The sequence below is a fragment of the Grus americana genome, chromosome 2, assembly GCF_028858705.1.
Source record: "Grus americana isolate bGruAme1 chromosome 2, bGruAme1.mat, whole genome shotgun sequence".
NCBI classification, from domain to species: domain Eukaryota; kingdom Metazoa; phylum Chordata; class Aves; order Gruiformes; family Gruidae; genus Grus; species Grus americana.
Genome location: NC_072853.1, coordinates 167,879,855 through 167,898,108, shown reverse-complemented (window position 1 = coordinate 167,898,108; position 18,254 = coordinate 167,879,855). Strand labels below are relative to the sequence as shown.

At 48.5% G+C, this 18,254-nt stretch overlaps 1 protein-coding gene across 1 annotated transcript in view; it reads left to right on the top strand.

Annotated features, from left to right (window-relative positions):
• The first annotated feature begins 255 nt into the window (after positions 1 to 255).
• CCDC12 (coiled-coil domain containing 12) overlaps positions 256 to 18,254 on the top strand; it is a 40,246-nt gene continuing 22,247 nt past the window's right edge. The window contains exon 1 of the mRNA XM_054816816.1: positions 256 to 391. Within this exon, the coding sequence (XP_054672791.1) occupies positions 266 to 391 (126 nt within the window). The 5' untranslated portion in view covers positions 256 to 265. The remainder of the gene's footprint in view (positions 392 to 18,254) is intronic.

Here is an 18,254-nt window from a genome sequence, read left to right as displayed (position 1 = left end):
CCTTGCGCGCCCTGGGAGGGCGGGGGAATAAGCCTGGCCGGGCAGAGGATGATGATTTGTGGTTATTTTACCTTTTGTAAAATGTTTTTAAATTGATTTTTTTTTTTTTTTTTTTTGTCGTGGCCCCCCCCCCCCCCATCCCGGGTTTGCGTCTTCCCCCCCCCCGCCACCGCGGTTTGCTTATCGATTCGCTCGGCGCTCGGTGGGTTGCACCTGTTCCGCATGCGCGCTGGGGGTTGTACGGAGTGTGGGGAGAGGGAGGAAGATGGCGGCGCCCGGTGGTGGTGTGGAGACGGAGGAGGCGGCGGCGGGCCCGGCTTTGGGGAGGCTGGAGGAGGAGGCGCGGCGGCGGCGGGAGAGGCTGAGGGCCCTGCGGCAGCGCACGCTTCAGGTCGGCGGTGTGAGGTGTTTGGGGTGGGCGGTTGAGGGGTATGAGGGTCTGGAGTGGGCCTGGGTGGGGAGCGGGACAGAGGGTCTGAGGTGGGCCTGAAGATGGTGGGGGGGTCACAGAGGGCCTGGAGTGAGCCTGGGAATGTGGGGGGGCGGAGGGTTTGAGGTGGGCTTGGGGTTTTGGGGAGGGGGAGAGGGTCTGGGGTGGGCCTGGGGATGTTGGGGGGGTGGGTCAGAGGCTCTGGGGTGGGCTTGGGGATGTGGGGGGGGCAGAGGGCCTGGAGTGGGCCTGCAGTTGTTGGGGTGTGGGGGGGCAGGGGGGCAGGAGGAGGGGTTACAGGCGTAGGAGATATTGGGGAGCAGCGGGGTTGGGGATGTTGGGGGGCTGTGGAGAGGTTGGGGTGGGCCTGGGGGAGTAGTGGGGTGGGGGCTGTGGGGTAGGGGGACGAGGAACAGCGGGTGGGTAGTGAGGCCCAGACACCCCAGAGAGGCTGGGGGGATCCTGGGGGTCCAGGGTTTGGGGCACTGGGGGGGTCAGTGGGGGCAAGGGGAAGGCTGGCTGGTGTCTGGCATTGGGGGGGCAGGAGGGGTGGGGAAGTGGTGGGGAGGGTCTGTGGGGTGGGAGAGAGGGAAGGCAGCGAGGAGCGGGGGGCAGAGGGGGTTTCCCACTGTGGGGAGGGGGATGCAGGGTAAGGGGGTGCAGGCGCAGGAGGTTTGGGTGATGGCCCAGTGACGGTACTGGGTCTCTCTGGTCCTGTGTGTGGGGTCTGTGTCGGCTCCGTTAGACCCCGTGGTCCGTCTGGCCCTGGGCTCCTCTTGCTTTTCTGTTCTGCCTTTGCCGTGCCGTGCCGCCCCTGGTTCTGCTGAACACCCCCCCTCGTGCGATTAAACCCCGTGATTTTCCCCCGTTACCTCCCCAGTTCGCTGTGTTCGCATCGCATCTGAAATCCAGGCCTCAAGCTGGGTTTGGTAGCGAGGATGAAAACAGAGATTCACCCCGGAGTTAATTAATAACATGTTACATTTTTCTGGCGCTTTTTGGGCCTTAAACTTCTCTTCCATAGAGACGTCGAGACCTGATTGCCTTTAGTGCAGGCTCGAGGAGACCGAGGAACTGGTCGTGTTGCCTGACCAAAGCCAGGGCCGAGCGGGTCTGTAAATTGGGATTTGCTTCTCGGATGTGTGTGCTGCGGATGGTGCTCAGCCTCGGAGGAGTTCACAGTGGTTATTGTAAATCTTGCGTTGTACAAGGTGCTGCTGGTGGCAAAACATCCGGGGTTGGTTCTTAAGGAGTTTATCTGAAAAGTTTTGTGATGGGTTGAATCCTCACCCGAAAAACTCCAGTTATTTCACCTGGCTGGCTTAGTTGTCTCCGCAAATACTGAGCTCAGAGTATTAAAATAGAGATTTTTTTTTTTTTTTTTATAAATTGGGGGTGAAAGAAAGATGGAGTAAACTTGAGAAACTTGGCAATTAATACCTCGGCAGCGCCTACTGAGGAACGCAGCTGCGCTCCAGCGTGTCTTGGCACGTCCTGGCATTGCTTCATTCTCCTCTTTTGGGCTAGTAAGGCGGTGCTAGCTCTGCTCCCCTTCTGCCATGTCATTCTGAATTTGTTGATCCAGGTTAGTACGGTTCAGTAACGTGGGAAGAAGGGACTGAGGGACCTTCCCTCGGGGTTGTTAACGAGAGTCGTGACTTTGGTGGGCAGGCCGAGCGCCTTCTGCTGTGTCTCTTGCCTTGAGACGCTCGTTATTATCGGAGAGCTGAGCTTTCCAGAAGGGGAAGGTGGGATACAGCCCCATGCCCAGCCTTACTGAGAAGAAAAGCTCATTCTGAAAGAAAAGCCCCTTCCTTTCTTTTCTGCCCCGACTGGTAAATTTAGAGGGAGCAAGACAGAGTGGTTGTGGAAGGCGTAGCATGTGGGGTGGTGGTGTTCTCTGTTTTATTGCTGCGTTTTTTTAAATTTTGGGGTGAAATTGTCTGTCTCAGTCCCTGTGAGGACTCAAGCTGTCCTTACTTCTTTTCCACGAGTAGTATCTCACGAGGGTAATGCTCATGACGACTCCTGGTAGACCTGTCCTGGTGAGTTTGTCCAAGCTTTTCTAAATCCATTTTTACTTTTGGCTTTTGCAGCCTCTTCAGAGTTCCACCGTTTAATGATGAAACTACTTCCTTTGGTTTTAAACCCGTTACATGAAAGTTGCCTCGGGTGCTGCCTCACACAGCCCTTGTGAGAAACACAAAATAACTGTTCTCTGTTGGTGTGTGTGATTTTAGAACACACTTGGTGTCTCTTCCGGATTCAAGCTGTGGTCTGTGAAGCCCTTCCTGGTGTACAAATATCTCTGTGAATCATCTCAGCGGCTTTCCCCGGTACCTCCCTGGGTGCTGGGATGTGCCGAGAGGGGATCCGGGACTGCGTGCCTGGCTCAGGATGTGGGGCACTCGTGGGCTTACAGCACACGACTTCCTGGGGCTTATTTTTCCCCCTTTATTCTCACTTTGGCCACGTGAGCCTGTCTTCAGCCATCAAAGCTTGTCTACCTTTTCCAGTCCTATCAGTCTCATCCGAGACCTTTTCCCAGCAGCAGAGCTCATCAGGAGCCCGTTCCCTGTGCGTGCGTAGCCGGAATTGTTCCCCCCTCTCCGTGTGCGTTGCTTTACGCCAGGCTCTGCATTTCACCTGTTGTCTCATTGCTCGGTTAAGCGTGATTTTACAACTCTTCTGCCAGCCGCTGTTGGATTTCCTTGTGAGTGATCTCACCTGCAAACACTGTCACCTAACTAGTTAAGTCTTTCCCAAGTTTTTTTGCGGTGCTTGCAACAGCCCAAACCCTGGCAGAGGGTGCGGGAGGGGGTAGAGGAGGAAAGGGGACCCGCTGATCCTCGCCTGCTGCTGCGAAAAGACGTTGCTGGGGTTTGCGGGAGAGAAGGTGCTGTGCTTTCTGCCGCGTTTCTGCACCTTTAGGGAACGGGTACTTAAGATCTGACAAGGACCTTCCTTCTGTTCAGGGCTTCTCCGCAAATTGCACCGTGCGCTTGATTTTTGCGGGAAAGTGATGCTCGTCTTTTTCCAGTCGGTGAGGAAACAAGTGAGGTAATACCCAGGCACACAAAAACTCAGTGGATGATCTTGTGCTTTCTGCTGCGCTTACCAGACCTGTCGCATCGCCTTTTATTGATTGACAGCAAATGGGGTTTTTACTCAATCCAAAGTGCCTTTGAGTTCTGGGCGTAATTTCTTTTTTGAGAAATGCCAGTCACCACTCACTCATACAAATATGCTTAAAATAACACGTGAGCTGGTGTTGGATTCCCAACCTCAGTGTATGGCCTTGGCATAGGCAGAGTTTGCAATGTCCAGCGTCAGGTACGATACCAGAGAGGCCATTTCCCTCCTAAATTGAAATAAAATTGTCTTTGGGCAGAAAGCAATCCAATTGTGGACTCTGACATATCGAATATTGCTTCCTGTTCTGACAAAAAAATATAGTTTGGAATTGGGTAACTGTAATCTTGGTTTGCAAGCTTTCCTCTCTTTTTTTTTTTTTTTCTCTCCCCTTAAAAAAATCAAATCAAAATATCTTGCAGCAGTTACTTACTAAACTTACAAGCCCTGAGGGCTGCTGCTCAGCCTGCTCTGTCCTGGCCGGAGAGCTAAAGGGCTGCTTTGAATTGCCAGCGTGTAGCTGTAAACACCTGAACCCCATCTTTTAGTCTGACCCCCAAAGACTTCGCTTGGTGCTTCTGAGCAACCGGAGACCGTTTTTATTTCCTTGGGACGTCTGATCCGTGCAGGTTCAGCCAGGGTGGGTAGCAGAGCCTTTTTTTGCTTTGTACGGGCGTTGTTACTGTTTTTGTGAGTCCAGCAAATGGAAAGATCATCTTTCCCCGGTTTATACTCCCCCAAAAAATCACAAACCAAAGAGAATCTGAACCCCCCGCCCCGCAGTATCCTGTTCTCCAGAAATCATTGTAGAGTCAAGCGAAAAAGCGGTGGGAGTGACCTGGAAGGTAAGTTTGCTGCTGTGCCGGAGGAGAGGAAACGCAGAAGGAAGTACCGTGGTCCTTAGCGGGGCTGTGCACATTTTCTGCCAGTTTACCACGTTTTCATGAAGTCTTTCTGACGACTTTTTAAGCTGGTCGCTTATATAACCGGCGCTCGGCTCGTGTTTTCACTGCCACCTTCAATTAACAGGAAAACCCCACCAAGCTTTTTGCAGGGAGCCTTGCAAAAGGTCATGCGGTGACGTAGGTCTTTTCAAGTTGAAGATTGTTTTTATTTTTTAAATTTTTTTATTTTTGTTTTGTTTTAAGTAGCAAATAGTTCCAGCTCCCGAGGTCCTGCAGTTGGGGAAAGCAATACTGTACCGTCTGTTGCAAGACCTCTCTTAAAGGAAGGCGTTTGTGGGGTTAAGGGCTGAAGAAATGGGATTCTTTGTATGACTTTTATTTTTTAAATGACCAAGTACGGGCGGTAAAAGCTGTCTGAGCGTTGAACTGGTCCGTAATGCTCGTTGTGTTGACGCTAATGATGGTGCTGAGGCTTCATCCTTGCAGTATTGTGCGATAAAGCCCTGATTATCTGCTACTTGGTTGTTTTTTTTTTTTCTTTCCAAATGGCTGAAAATCAGATTAAATCGTTCTGTTTGTGTTTCTCAGGAAGACTTTTTTTTTTATCTGAAGAAAAACTTTTGCTCCATTTAAGCTTGAGCTTAACACTACTGTATTTAGCGTCTTTAGTTTAACTGTTCCTATTCCCTACCTGTACATTTTTGAAGCAAAATAGGAGGGAAAGGTCTCCTGAATCTGTTTAACGCTGCCTGGCTGGAGGTGACTCCGTGTTTGCACACACCGAGGTCCTGCAAGCCCTCGCCGGAGCAAGCCGGAGCAGTTTGGCCAGCAGTGAGATATGCAAAACTACGGGTGTTTTCAGGATGGAGACCTCACGGGCTGAGTTTCACTAGCGCTTTGCAATTTTCCAGGTTAAAATAGGGGTGCAACAGTGTGGTGAAAGCCCTTCGCCGTCTTGACTATAAAAGCGCCGTGCTATAGATCGGATTGAAGCCTTTGGGGGGCTTTGCTTAATGGAGGGGTCAGTCCAAAATGGTGTGTGGAGCAGAAGGCAAGTCCTCGTCCTAGATAAGAAGTCGTGAGATAGCTCTGTTGATCACTGCTGGCGGGTATAAGGGCAGCTGTCGTCCCTGCCTATCCGAAAACTTGAATTTTATTTCGAGTCTTCTCCTTAATATACTAAAATCTGCATTTCCATAACCACAGCTTTCTGCTGAGCAAGTTGATAATTAACTGTAGTTACTTGTATTTATGAAATGCTTGTCTGCAGGTTGCCCTTGAAACCGGTTCTCTAATGCATTTGCATCTGCCCGGTTTGGAGTAAGACGAAAGCTGTGCTCGGGAGCGGCGTGCACCGAAGTTTACCTCGCTTTGAACCCCATTAAAACGACCACGTAATGGTAGTTCTTCCAGCAGGCATGTCCTGCCACGCATCTGGAAGCACCTTGTAAATCGGAGCTTGCATCTTAAAAAATAGTGAGGTCTCTGCAAAAGCAAAGCTGATTTGGGGATCCATCCGTGATAAGAAGTGTGCTTGTTAAAAAAAAAAAAAAAAAAAAAAGGTGGTGGGGGGGAAGGTCACAGGCCTTTTAGTTGGTTTTGTGTGTCATCCACAAAAGCTTTTGGCTTTTTTCAGTTAAAAATACGTGTACGTATATTTAGTAAAGGATTTGATAGGCCTTTCCTCTGGATAGCACCAGAGAAGCAAAGTAGTGGTGAAATAAAGAAGTATGTACGTTATCTTTCTTGCAAGGAGCTAAGTACTTTTCCCACAGCTACTTATTTTTAGCAATAGATATCCGAGTAGAGGAACTGTCGTCTCAGGCGCTGCTCGTAACCTGGGTCTGCTCCTTTGATCCAGCTGCTGAAATAATCTTGTGTGCGGCCGCTATTGAAATGAGAGGAAATACTCGATGGCTGCCGGTGGCGTGACGGGGCTGTGGCACGTCGCTGCTGGGTTAATTTGGAGGACGGGAGAGGAGGGTTTTCAGAGGAAACATCCCGAATTCGGCTTTGTGAGACTGCGAGCAGAGAGGTTTAAGGCGCGCTGGGTCAGGCTGTCATACGCTGAATGCAGCTGAAGTGTTCACAGGAGCTTTGGATCCACCTCTGCCCTTTCCTTCTCAGTTTCTAGGGTTTCAGGGTGATTTTTTTTTTCCCCTACCTCCACTGTTTCTAAAAATGCAGCTTGTGGCCCCTGTAAAGACGAAGAGGCAGCACAGTTTACTGCGTGCGGGGAGGATTTGGATGGCAGTGGGTTGGAGATGGAAGGGCAGCCGGCAGCGTTGGCCTCATCCAATGGAGCAGCTCTGTAGCAATCCTTTTCCCTTCCGTTTGGCTCTTGGATGAGCTGCTGTGTCCTCTCAGGGGCTCGGCGGTTCAGGAAGGATGGGTGACAAGGAGGCGTAAAGCAAATCGGACTGACCAAATGGAAGGGCGAGAAGCTTGTGGTGCGGTGCGGGCATGGTAAGGACCAGAAGGCCTCAGCGCTAGTCCCGTTTGAGCCGTGACATCCTTTCCTCTCCGACACAGCTGGGACCTCCCTGTCCTTCATCCACCGCACGTACTTCTGAACTGTCAGGACATCTCCCGGGATGGTTGAGCTGCTGTTCCTTCGGGCAAGGCTGGCACAAGAAGATGCTTTAGGCAGAGCCAGCTTGACTCAGACCCTCTTTTTCACGTTGCTTTGTGCCGTTCGCAGCAGGAACCGTTGCTGCCTTGTCAGACCTTGTCAGCGGAAGCTGGTACTCGGAGGCAAAATCTTTTTGGATGTTTTCCCCTCTTTTTTTTTTTTTTTTTTTTTTTTTTTTTAGTTTGAACCACAGTTTCATAAACCCCGTCGGGAGCCCCACACAGATCTTGTAAACAGAGGGTTAACTTCCCTAGGAGAAACTAGTGGAAAGTTTGAGATCTGATTTTCCTGATGCTCATTAATCTTGACTTACTTTTGCATCGCCATGGTAATGGACAGAGGGTTTTTACATAATTTTTCTCTTTTCATCTGCACCCATAAAAAAAGATTAACCGCTCCTTTTCAACCCAAAACTAGACAGTGCTAAACCCTTGGCTCCTTTAATCTCCCGCTCGGTAGTCCCAGCTGTGCCGTCTGGGTTGCTTTTTTGCTGGAGCTTTTGAATGGGCTCAATGGAAATAACAACTGACACGAAGCTTCTTTTCATCTGTCGCTGATAGCGCGCTCGTGCCGAACGAGTAGGAGCTCCAAAGGGTAACGCAGAGCCAGAGGGATGAGTTGCGGAAGCGACAGGAGATACGGACGGTGTGTAAGCTCTTTGTCGGGGAAATCTCATTTAGCCTTCAAATGGATAAACTTGTCTCTATAACTACTTGTTCTTTAGGTTATTTAAATTACCTGTTGCGGGTAGGTTTTTATTTTTTTAACAAAGAACCCCTGTTTTCCCAAGGAGGTGAGGCTGGTGGGATTGTGTCTCTCCTCCTTAGCTGCTGGCCTTGTTGACCTGTTTCATGCTGGAGTGATGGAGAGTGGGCACTCTGCGGCTACGAGGCCCCTACAAAGCTTCAGGAAAAGAGGCTGGATATAGGAGGAGACTTTTTTTTTTTTTAATTATTTTTACCGCCCTACTGAAAGATTCAGTGTGAGCTCAGCTGTCACCTGCTATCAGGGAACCGATTTAGGAGATTTGTTGTGAAGTTTAACTGTGGAAAATGTTTTGATTGGAGCTCCTGCTTTATTAAACCTTGGAGAACATACCCAGGAGTCAAATCCATAGGAAAGCAGGCCTCAACCTACAGCAATTCCTGTAGGAATTTCGCTTGACATCTCTTCCTGAAGGAAATGCATGATGGTTATTACTGGGATCAGCACGGTCCTGAGCTCTTCGGCTTTCTAAATTGTGGTTAAATTCAAGAAGGTGTTTGTTGAACAAGAGTAATGTAGTTAAAGGTCAGTTTGAAGCTTTTCCTCCCATGTAAGTGTTTGATTCCCTTTCAGATTCTATTTTTGAAGCTTTTAAAAGCTTTTCCTTTATTCAGATTTGGTTCTATTTCCTTTGACAACTCACAGCATCTTTTTTTTTTTTTTTTTTAAACTAGGGCTCGACATTTATTTTCCCGGTGCCCTTAGTTCCATAAATACAGCAAATGCAAATCATCCCGCTCCTCAGATCGTCTAGTGTAAAGCACGAACGTTTCAAGGGTAATGTATTTTCATCTGGAAGAAAGTAATTTGAAATACAGATGCCGACAGGGAAAAGCAGCGTGTGTGTGAACTTTCAGACGCACTCCTTAAGCTGCAAACGTGGTGCGGAAATGGGGATCCAAAGCTGATCTAAGCAGCAAACGCATTCCTGAGTGGATTTAGGACGGCTACAAAGGACATTGTTAAGAAGCAAAAACTAAGTGGCCTTTCGTAGCGCGATGGGAGGCGGTGAAGGGCGGTGAAGCACCTTGAAGGTGTAATCTGGGCTGGTGGTGAAGATGATGTGAAGCATCCGAGGCCGGAGGGAGTTTCCCAAAAGTTAGGGACAAGGTGAAATAAGAAAATTATTCTGTAAATACCCAGATTTCTTGCAGCTAACGCAGATTGTTTGAGGTTGTGCAGCTCTTATGACACGCCGCTCTTCTCCTCCTTTAATTTTACCATCCTTCCTGCGTCTCTTGGGATGCGGGTGGCTTTGTGCTGAAAACGTAGCAGCTTCAGGTTATCCCCACGGCTTTGTGCGAAACGAGGCACGGAGGTAAACAACAGGAATGCCCCGGGTCCGTGGAGAAACTGGTGTTTGGCCCTGGGTTATGTCCTTGCCTGTGCTGTAAAAATCCAGGTTGCTTGGGACCGCTGGGGATTTTGCGCCGAGGTGAGCGTTGGTGGCAAAAAAAAGGGGCAAAAAGTGGATGCCTTGTTTCTGCTTGCTCAGCTTAAGGAGAGCTCTCCAAAAATGTTTAGCTGTATCTAATAATATAATACGAGAGAATAATAAATAAAACCAATAATGTGATCTCTGCTTTGAAATACCGTGGAACCGGCACGACAAAGTATAAGGCGGCTTAATAAGCATCCTTTGTCTGTCGTGTTTGAATTTCCAAGGGAGTAGAGCAGATGGTTGTGCTGTTGGCTTCTGCGGAAACGCTTGTTCTAGGCATGTATTTCAGTATTGCCCGTATATTATAAGTGCGCATATATATATATGTGAGTTCCTGCATTTGGATTCCACCTTCTCCTTCCTCGCAGCCTTCCCTCGCTTTCTTCACTTGTAAGGTGGGTGGTGCAGCACTTTTTCCGTAACTTAGGGAGGAACGGTTGTGTGGAAAAAGGTCCTTGCTGTGAAAGTAGTATTTAGCATTTACAATCCCAGACAGCCTGTGTTGTGCAGGCACGTTCTGGATGCACAGGCTTTCTTTTTCCTTTTGCGCTTGGCTTTGCTGCTATGAAATTCTGCGACAGCGTTTGATTGCTGTAGCTCAATAACAGGATCCACTACAAAGTAATTTCCCAGTAAAAGACCTGGGTGTTCCTCTCCTTTTAAAACACAATATCTGGCGGCTCAAGGGGATGCTGCTTGTTTTGCGAAAGCGTCCGTCAGCAAAACTGAGGTGGAGATGATCGTGGAGGAGATGCCGGAGCGGCACGGCTCAGCCCCTGCTCGGCTGCTGTGCCGACGTGTGGGCTCACCTGAGCAGGGGAGATGCCTTTCTCCGCACCCAGCCTTCATAATGCAACAACCTAACGAGCGTAATAGCCACGTAGCTGTTTCTCCTGTACTCTTGGCCAAAAAGCCTTGAACGAGGCAAAAAAAAAAAAAAAGCAGGAGCCTTCTCTGCGAGGCTGTCCGACCTTTAGGATGTGTTTATGCGCGGAGGAAGGGTCTCCCACCTGCTCCTTCGCTCTGCATCCCTGCACCGACACTAAAGCTTTGGCTTTGGCCGTGTCGTGCATCACGTCGGAAAACATTGCTTTGGCCGCAGCCCAACCTTTTGTTTAACGTTGCTTTCGCTTTGCAGCCGGATCGCTTCCCTGCTCCTCCACGCCTGCCCGAGCTGGCAAGAGAGGTCGGAGGGGGAGGAAGGTCACGGCGCTGCTCGTTTCCTTTGCAGCGTAGCTCTGCACCGTGTTTTCCTGCCAACGTTGCCGATGAGGAGCCTTTCTGTCTGTTTCCCTGGCTGTCCCGAAGAGTTGGTCGATCTGCAAATGCCGGTGGACCCAGACCGAAGCATCTCTCTGGCTGAAGACTGGTGTGTGGTCCGGCAGCTTGGCTTGCTGCTGTCCTCAGTTTTCTTTTTTCTGCTTGGTTTTTATTTTGGTGGAGCAAAGCAGCCTTGCGTTCCTGAAAGCAAAGTACCAAACGGCTGAGAAAACAGTTGCTGTGGAAACAGAGCATAGTAAAGTTATTACAGCGAGAATAAAACGCACACTTAGGGCTACAAAGGCTTCATTGCTATTCAGGCTTTATTAGTAAAGTAATAAACTATCGCAGCAGTGCTCAAATAGCTGGAGATGGCAGCCTGCAGACAAAATGATTGTGCTTCCACCAGCGACGCAGAAATACACGCGCAGTGGGCGGCCAGGAGCGGGTTGGTCCTCTAACCTTGGGAAATGTTCCTCGAGGCGCTTCTCTGCAATGCGACCCCACGAAGGTTGTTGACTTTGAGACAAGAGAGTTCTCCAGAACTGTGTTGGTGTACCCCAGGCCTGGGGCATCCCTGGGGTGATGGGGTCAAGGGGGTTTGAGCATTAAATTCGGATCAGGAGTTTGCTGGAGATCTCGGGTGTTTCTTGGTGCCTGCAGCGAGGTCCTTGGCCGGGCAGGCTCCGGTGTTGTGTTGCTGGATTGGTATCCGCAAGGAAAACTGTTGATAGTCAAACCTGAAAAGCAATATATTCTTGAGCACTCATTTTGTTTGTCTTGCGGCCAGTGTGAAATACAGTTTGTGGTTTTTTGGTGGTGGGTTTTTTTTTTTGTTTGTTTGTTCTTAAACTCTGGAAACCTTTTGTGACTGTGTGGTTAGGAAAGGCTGGGAAATAAGGTCTGGGAGTAGAGGAGCGCCAATATTAATTACTTAAAACAGCGCTGTACACAACACAGAAGGTGGGAAGTGAAAGCTTGCAGGTGAATAGTGTTTCGTCTGTGCATCGCTGGCGGCGGTCCTGTGAAATCAGGAGCTACGCCTGCTTTTGTAGGAAGGTGGGTCCCTTTGCACATCCTTGAGGGAAACAAAGTTGGTGGTTGTAGTCAAGACTCAAATTCACGTCTGCTTGCTCACAGCTATAATCACTGGAAACAGTGACAGTCACAGCTGTCTCCTCCATGCACCGTTTGACAGGTTTTATGCAAGGGAGCCAAATAAATACGAGTAGTTTGCTTCGGCTGTAGTTCCCAAGATGCTGCCATGCACACGTAAGCCAACGTCTTCTACTGGGGAAGAAAGTGCTCCTGCTTTTGCTGCTCTCTCTGCCCTCCCTCCGGTGAGCTGAGGTTAAAACAAACCCAGTCATGTTACAACTAACCCAGCAGGAAAAAGGAAACGCTCGGTTTCTGACTGCTTCCATTCCTGGATCTGGTTCACGGGGAGACCTTGCGAGCAGGAGGGGTGAGGAGGAGGATGGCCGGACCTTTGTTTCAGCACTGGCTTTTGTGCATCTGTGAAACGGTGGCTGTAGGCTGGAGTTGAACAACCTTTTACACCTGTCTGAGCGGATCCTACTGCGGCCGCATCCTGCCTGTGCTGGTGTGTTTGACCCCAACGTGAACCAGTTCAGGAAGCTAACCGTCTTTTATTTTTATGATTTTTTTTTTTCCTTTTGTTTGGTTTAATTTTTGTGGGAGGGCGAAGTCCTTCAAGTGGTTTCCCGCAGGGCGAGGTGAGCACCGGCGATGGGAAGGTGCGGCTGGCGGGGATGGATGGAGGATGGGGATGCAGGGGGGCTCCGACACGGCCACCTTGGATGGGACAGGGGACAGGCTGCAGGATGGCAGTGCCAGCGGGGCCAGCCTGGAAGGAGGCTTCTTGCTGAGCTGGGGCTGACAAACTGGGAAGCTAGGCGAGATATATTTATTTTTAAGCCCGTGACAGCCAGTGCCCAGGTATAAATAATGGAGTGTGATGGGATTATTTTGAGTAACAACACATGGAGCTGGCGCAGAGGCATCTGGGCTGATTGATTTAATGAATTTAAATTTTCCAGCAAGCTCCCTCTGCGGTGTGGTGCTCCTGTTCATCCTTGGGAGATGCTGGACTTCCCCAAACTTGCTTTTCTTCAGTGCGCCCACCTGCATTGCCCTGGCACGGCTCCGAACCCCCAGCTTTCGAGGGACGACCAGTCTTGCCATCGGTTGCAGATGGAAAAAGCGCAGCACGGAGGCCGATGATCTGCGATGAGTCAGGCAGGGACCTGCAGAGTTGCTGGAAACTGAGGGAATCCCTCCCGTCCTGAAACCAGCAGCAATTAGTAACAGTGGCACAAAAGCTTTTCAATCTCTATCTCTCGCCTCTCCGTAAGACGGCGGTGGGAGAATGACATAATTGACCTCGTTGGCAAAATGCATCGCGTGGCGTGCGGTCAGGATTACTCAGCACAGTTGTAGAGCAGATGGATGGGTAAAATATTTTGTTCCGCACCATTTGGGTGTTAATTGGGCTGCGCTTGGTTTTGGGAATCCCTGTGTGCTCGTTCCCTCCTGCAGTCTCACACTTCAATGCAGGTGGAAGAGGAACCTTTCTCCTTTCCCATCTGATTTCTGGTTGGTTGTGGCCGTGCGAGGAATTTGAAGACAAGGCCAGCAAATCTGCATTTTGCCTTTTTTTGAGGGAACATGTGGGGCTTGTTTTTCCCTCCACAAAAACCCAACATTCTTCTCCTTCCTGCCTTAGACCTGTTGCAGAGAGGTAAAATTTAGACCCGACTACGGGAAAACATGCTTCTTGGAGCTGTGGTGTGCATCCTTGTGGATACATCCGAGCTCATCCTGCTCCATATGGTGAGGCACCGCCGCTTCTCTTCCCGATGGGGACATTGCCGTGTGAGCGTCCAGACCACGATGCTCTTCCCTGGAGGTACCTGCAGCATTTCCCCCTGCGGCACTGGGGAATTCAGTCTCTCTCTGGGCATTTTTCCAAGGAAACAAGTAGCCAAGGTTCTCGCTGACCTCTTGTTGAAGAGCCCTTAATGTTCTCTCCTGTTAGCTGTCTACTTTGTTTTGCCCATTTTCCATGTCGGATAATTATGCTAAATTTCCATGCTGTTTGCTTGGGGCCGTATTCGCTGCTGGGTCCGTCGTCTGAGTTGTTGGTGTGCTGCTATTGTCCTGCAAGTGTTTCAGCATCTCACGTGGCATCTGAATGAACAACTAAACTTTTAGAAAAAGTTGTCAGACTCTTAAATAAAATAATAAAAATAGAGACACACCGATATAGGGGACCACTCATGTTTGGTGCTTTTTGGAAAAAAAAAAAAAATAATGCAAAGCTCAGCTTTTGAGCACTTTATTCTGCCTTCTTCTGTATGTTTCAGGTTCTTTACAAAAGTGAATATTACTCTGTTCTGCTGTAAAACAAGTCTGAAGCAGGTCAGGACTTGGGGTCCCAGCACCAGGCAGAGACCTTGGTTATTTCCCAGTTCGATCAACTAAAGGTACAAAGTTTGAGTGAAAATACTTGTTCCTTGACCAAAAAACTGGAGGCCCTCAACTGAATTTTCAACCCGATCCTGAAACGTTAGCTGAGGCTCAGCAGATGCTTTGCGGTGGGCGTAGGTGGCTCGGCACTGCCTTTCTGCCACCCACCGCAGCCCGGCGGAGGATCACGGCGTTTGGAGAAGGAAAGGTTCAAAGGAGGTTTTGTGTCCGTATTTCTGCGAAGAGCTATTTTGTTTTTCAATTAGGCATTTTGTTCTGGGTCTGGTGCATGTCTTAGGGGTCCCCCGTGGCCGTGACCTTGTGTGAATCACAGAAGAGAGCAACTGCAGTTATTAACGCCGTGTCTCCCTGCGACGCCCAATTGCTTTGGTGCTGGGCTGTAAATACCTGGGTTGCACGGTCTCTGAAATTGTTGAGTGATTTGCCAAGCCTGTGCGTTCATTGAACCTCACAGCATCCCTCTCGGGTGGTTTTGAACTGTCTCGGTTTCATGGATGGGGGAATTAAAACCTCGTTGCTGAAATAACGGATGTCATAAAAAGCCTGAATGAGTGGCTGTGTGTCGCTGGGCCATCCTTTCCCTACACGAGCATAAGGTTGCTGTTAGTTATAAGGAATTTTCTTTTAAAGTTTAGTTCCCTCGTAGCCTCCAAGCAAATAATTTATAATACTAACGAAGATGGGATGGTCCTGGTGATCTCCATCAGTAAACAAGTTTCCCCAGCATCTTCCTGCCTGGGAGAACAAAGTTAAATGCAAAAAAAAAAAAAAAAAAAAAAGAAAAAGCAAAGGAAAAATCCACGGCTGGGGAGCGGCGGTGGTGTTGCTGCATGGCTGGCTGGCGTTGCTTTTCAACGAGCTTATTTGTTTAATTTATGAAGAGGAAAAAAGAGACCTCCAGAAAATAGGTTAATCATCAGCTCCAAAAATGCAGAGTTAGGTTTGTCTTGCGCTCAAGTGGCACCGCTTAATTAGCGCGTGCGAAGCTGTGATTTACATTTGTGAAACTGGGTAGTTTATCTAACTTTTATTTTTATATATAAATATGGGATTGGGAGGATTCGTGCATGGAGCTTCTTGGCTACAGCAAACCTTTCACCCTTCAACAAGGCCTTGGTGTGTACACACAAACCTGGCTGTAATTTTTCTCTCTTTTTTTTTTTTTTTCTTTTCTTTCTTCCTTGGAGAAATCAAACTGGCCGTGTGTAGCATTTGTTTTTGTTTCTGCTTTTATCCAACAGCAACAAAGGTGACGTATTAACTCACTGAAATGCCTCCAAAATCCAGGCAAAGTAGCCTGCCCCTCTCTTCCCTCCCACCCCGGAGGAGAACAAGAAGAGAGCTGGAACATTGTTCCCATCTGCTAAAGGCAGTGGCGGCTTCTTGGCTTGAATATGACTAACAGGTGGTGGTTTAAAGTAATTTTTTTTCCCCCTGGATTGTAGAAAGGAATTATGTGAAGATGTGATGGGGGTTAAAACAAGCGTACTGTTTCTCTGGTACAGACAATTAATTAATGAGTTAAAACCCCCTTTTTTTGGTAGAGATTCAGCTGATTCCTGAATGTTGTGTCCGGCAAATCAACAGCTTTTATTGGAGGATGGGATGACTCTTGTGAGCGTATTAACCTGTTAAATTCAAAGAAAGAAGTTTTTTTGTTGGTAGGACAAGCTGTAACGGTCTGCTCTGCCTGCTGCCAGCACCACTTTTCCAGAAGGACTGCCTCTATCTCCTCAAATGTGTCCGCGCAGCCATAAAACTTTCCATTGCTGATACCGGTGCTCGTATTAGCGGGTGTTAGGGAGTGATGCTTTGCTGCTCATCTTCGAACGCATTTGCCCTGCCGTTCCAAGGATGGATGATCCCCCGGTGTCTCTGCAGGCTAGGAATTAAGTAGTCCCTAATGGGCATTTGTTCCATTTAAGGTGGTGGCTCTGGTTGTGCAGATTCCCTTTGGGGAAATGATTTTACACTCAGACCTCAGAAAAAGCACCACTTTATCTCTCCAATGTTAATTATTCGATGCTATTGCAAATCATCAGCTCCGTCCTTTCTCCTTCAACACGTGAGCCTTTCCCTGCCAGCATGACGGGGCTCCCCGCTCCTTCCCACTGAAGGGATGCAGCGCTGTTTTTTAGCAGCATGCCGTGTCTTCGCACCAGGGCTGTGAATTTGTGTGAAGGAAAGCCTTGCGCTAATATTTTGCACTAATAGGGAGGATTACTGGAGATGCTTGGGACGAGGAGTGGGAGAAGACTTATCGTTCACACCAGATTTGAGGGCAGTGGCAGAGCATCTCTAATAACCACTTAATGCTGGTGACACCGATGCGTTCCCATTGTTAACAAAATTGGGAACGATGTTGGAGCAGCATCTCGTGCCGATGCGAACTGCAAGGACCTGATGGAATCAGTGTCGTGAGAAATCCTGGAGAGAGAATGGAGAATGAAATATCATCTTAAAACATATTCAGGGCCCAGAGAAGAATGGTAAGAATTGGTCCGAAATGGATGATTCCAAGGAAATTTGGCATGAAATGGTGTTTTTTGTTAGTCTGTTGGGCAAAGCTGTTAGAGGGAAGCGGTACAGTACACGTGCCAAGGGTTGAGCCAGCTCCCCCCAGTGCTCTTGTTCCATGTAGCTCAGATTTTGCTTTGACAACATCCTACATGGAAAGGAATCAGTGATGTTTCCACCGCATTGGGATGGAGAAGCTTATTCGTGGCTTTTCTAGCTCTTTGTCACCTGAAAAAGTGTTCTGGCTTTGAAATGTCTTGTTCTTCCCGCTTAGAAACGCCTACTTCTTCCCCCTCCAACTTTCTCCATCTAATTGAAACTCATGTGTTTTCACAGATGCAGTTTCTTCAACAAAAAGTTTGTAGTTCTGATCTCACGGAAATATTTGTGTCACTAATTTCACTGGGGGGGGGGGCAGCTTGCTGCCAGAAATGTTCTCTGGTCTTTGGTGTTTAACAGCAGTGTTTGCAATGCAAACACGCAGGTTCTGAAATTGTGATAATCGGTATATTTAAACCAGCAAACCACAGCCACGTAGGAGTCATTTTGGGTTATTTGAACAGAAGAAATATTTGTGCTTGTTTACTATATGAACAGCACAATTATTAAAAAAAGATAGTATTAAAAATACCTTTCCTTTTGACAACGTGGGGTTATTTTTTGGAGGCATGGATGCAAACCAAGGTGTTTAATTTTCAGAGGCAGTTTTGTTCCTTGTGTTTGTTTCTTACGGGAAGTCACACTGTTCGGGCTCTGATTTAACCATTTCCATAGTAACCAGCTGTGACTGAACCAGGATTAGGACTTCAATAAGGAATAAGCAGCAGGGACACAGAAGCTCCGGCTCTTAAAAATCATGTTTTTATACAATTACGGCAAGGGTTGCTATGAGCAAATGGCTTCCAAACAGCTTTTGAAAAATATCAGTGGATCTCGTGCGCTGAGTATACTTTAATGACGTTTTTATGTTCAGAAGTTTTTGCTGTAAAATGTTACTATGAGATCCTTTTTTGGCTACTTAGAGAATTGAAACTCTATTGGTTTTAAAACATGCTTTATTGCTCATTGAAACCTTTAGCTGCTCGGTGACATTTCGTGACTTAGGTTTTTGCGTTCTGGCATTAAACGTCTCAAAAGAGCAGGGAGGTGGGAGCAGGGTGCGCAGCGGTGCCTTGCCAGACTTCAAGGACATAGAAGCTTAAATCTTGGCCAAGCGGCAAGCTAAAAGTACTGGTACGTGCCATGCTCGGACCAAGGCACCGTAACTCTGTCCTCACCTCGTAGCTGACCTCACCGCCACGTGTGCTTCAGTACAAAGAAATACCAAGGAAAACGGTGAGAGTAGCCACCAAAGGACGATGAATGCTCGTTACCCGAAGCTGTCCGCTTGTTGTGCAGAAAATCAGACTAGATGACCTGGGAGCTTCAGAATTGTCAGAGATTCGAGGATGGGCTGTTGGACGTGCCGCTCTTTTTGCTGATTTGAATGCTAGAGCTTTGCCTTGCGTGGGCTCCCCGGGGCTGGCTCTCGGCAGCCAGTAAGTGGGAAAAGGAGCAGCTACAGCTTGGTTGGCAGAGAAAAGCTCAAGAGATCAAACTTGCTCTGTTCCAGCACTGACCTCTTTTTAACTCCTCAAAAAAGAGACAGTTATTTGTGCCAAA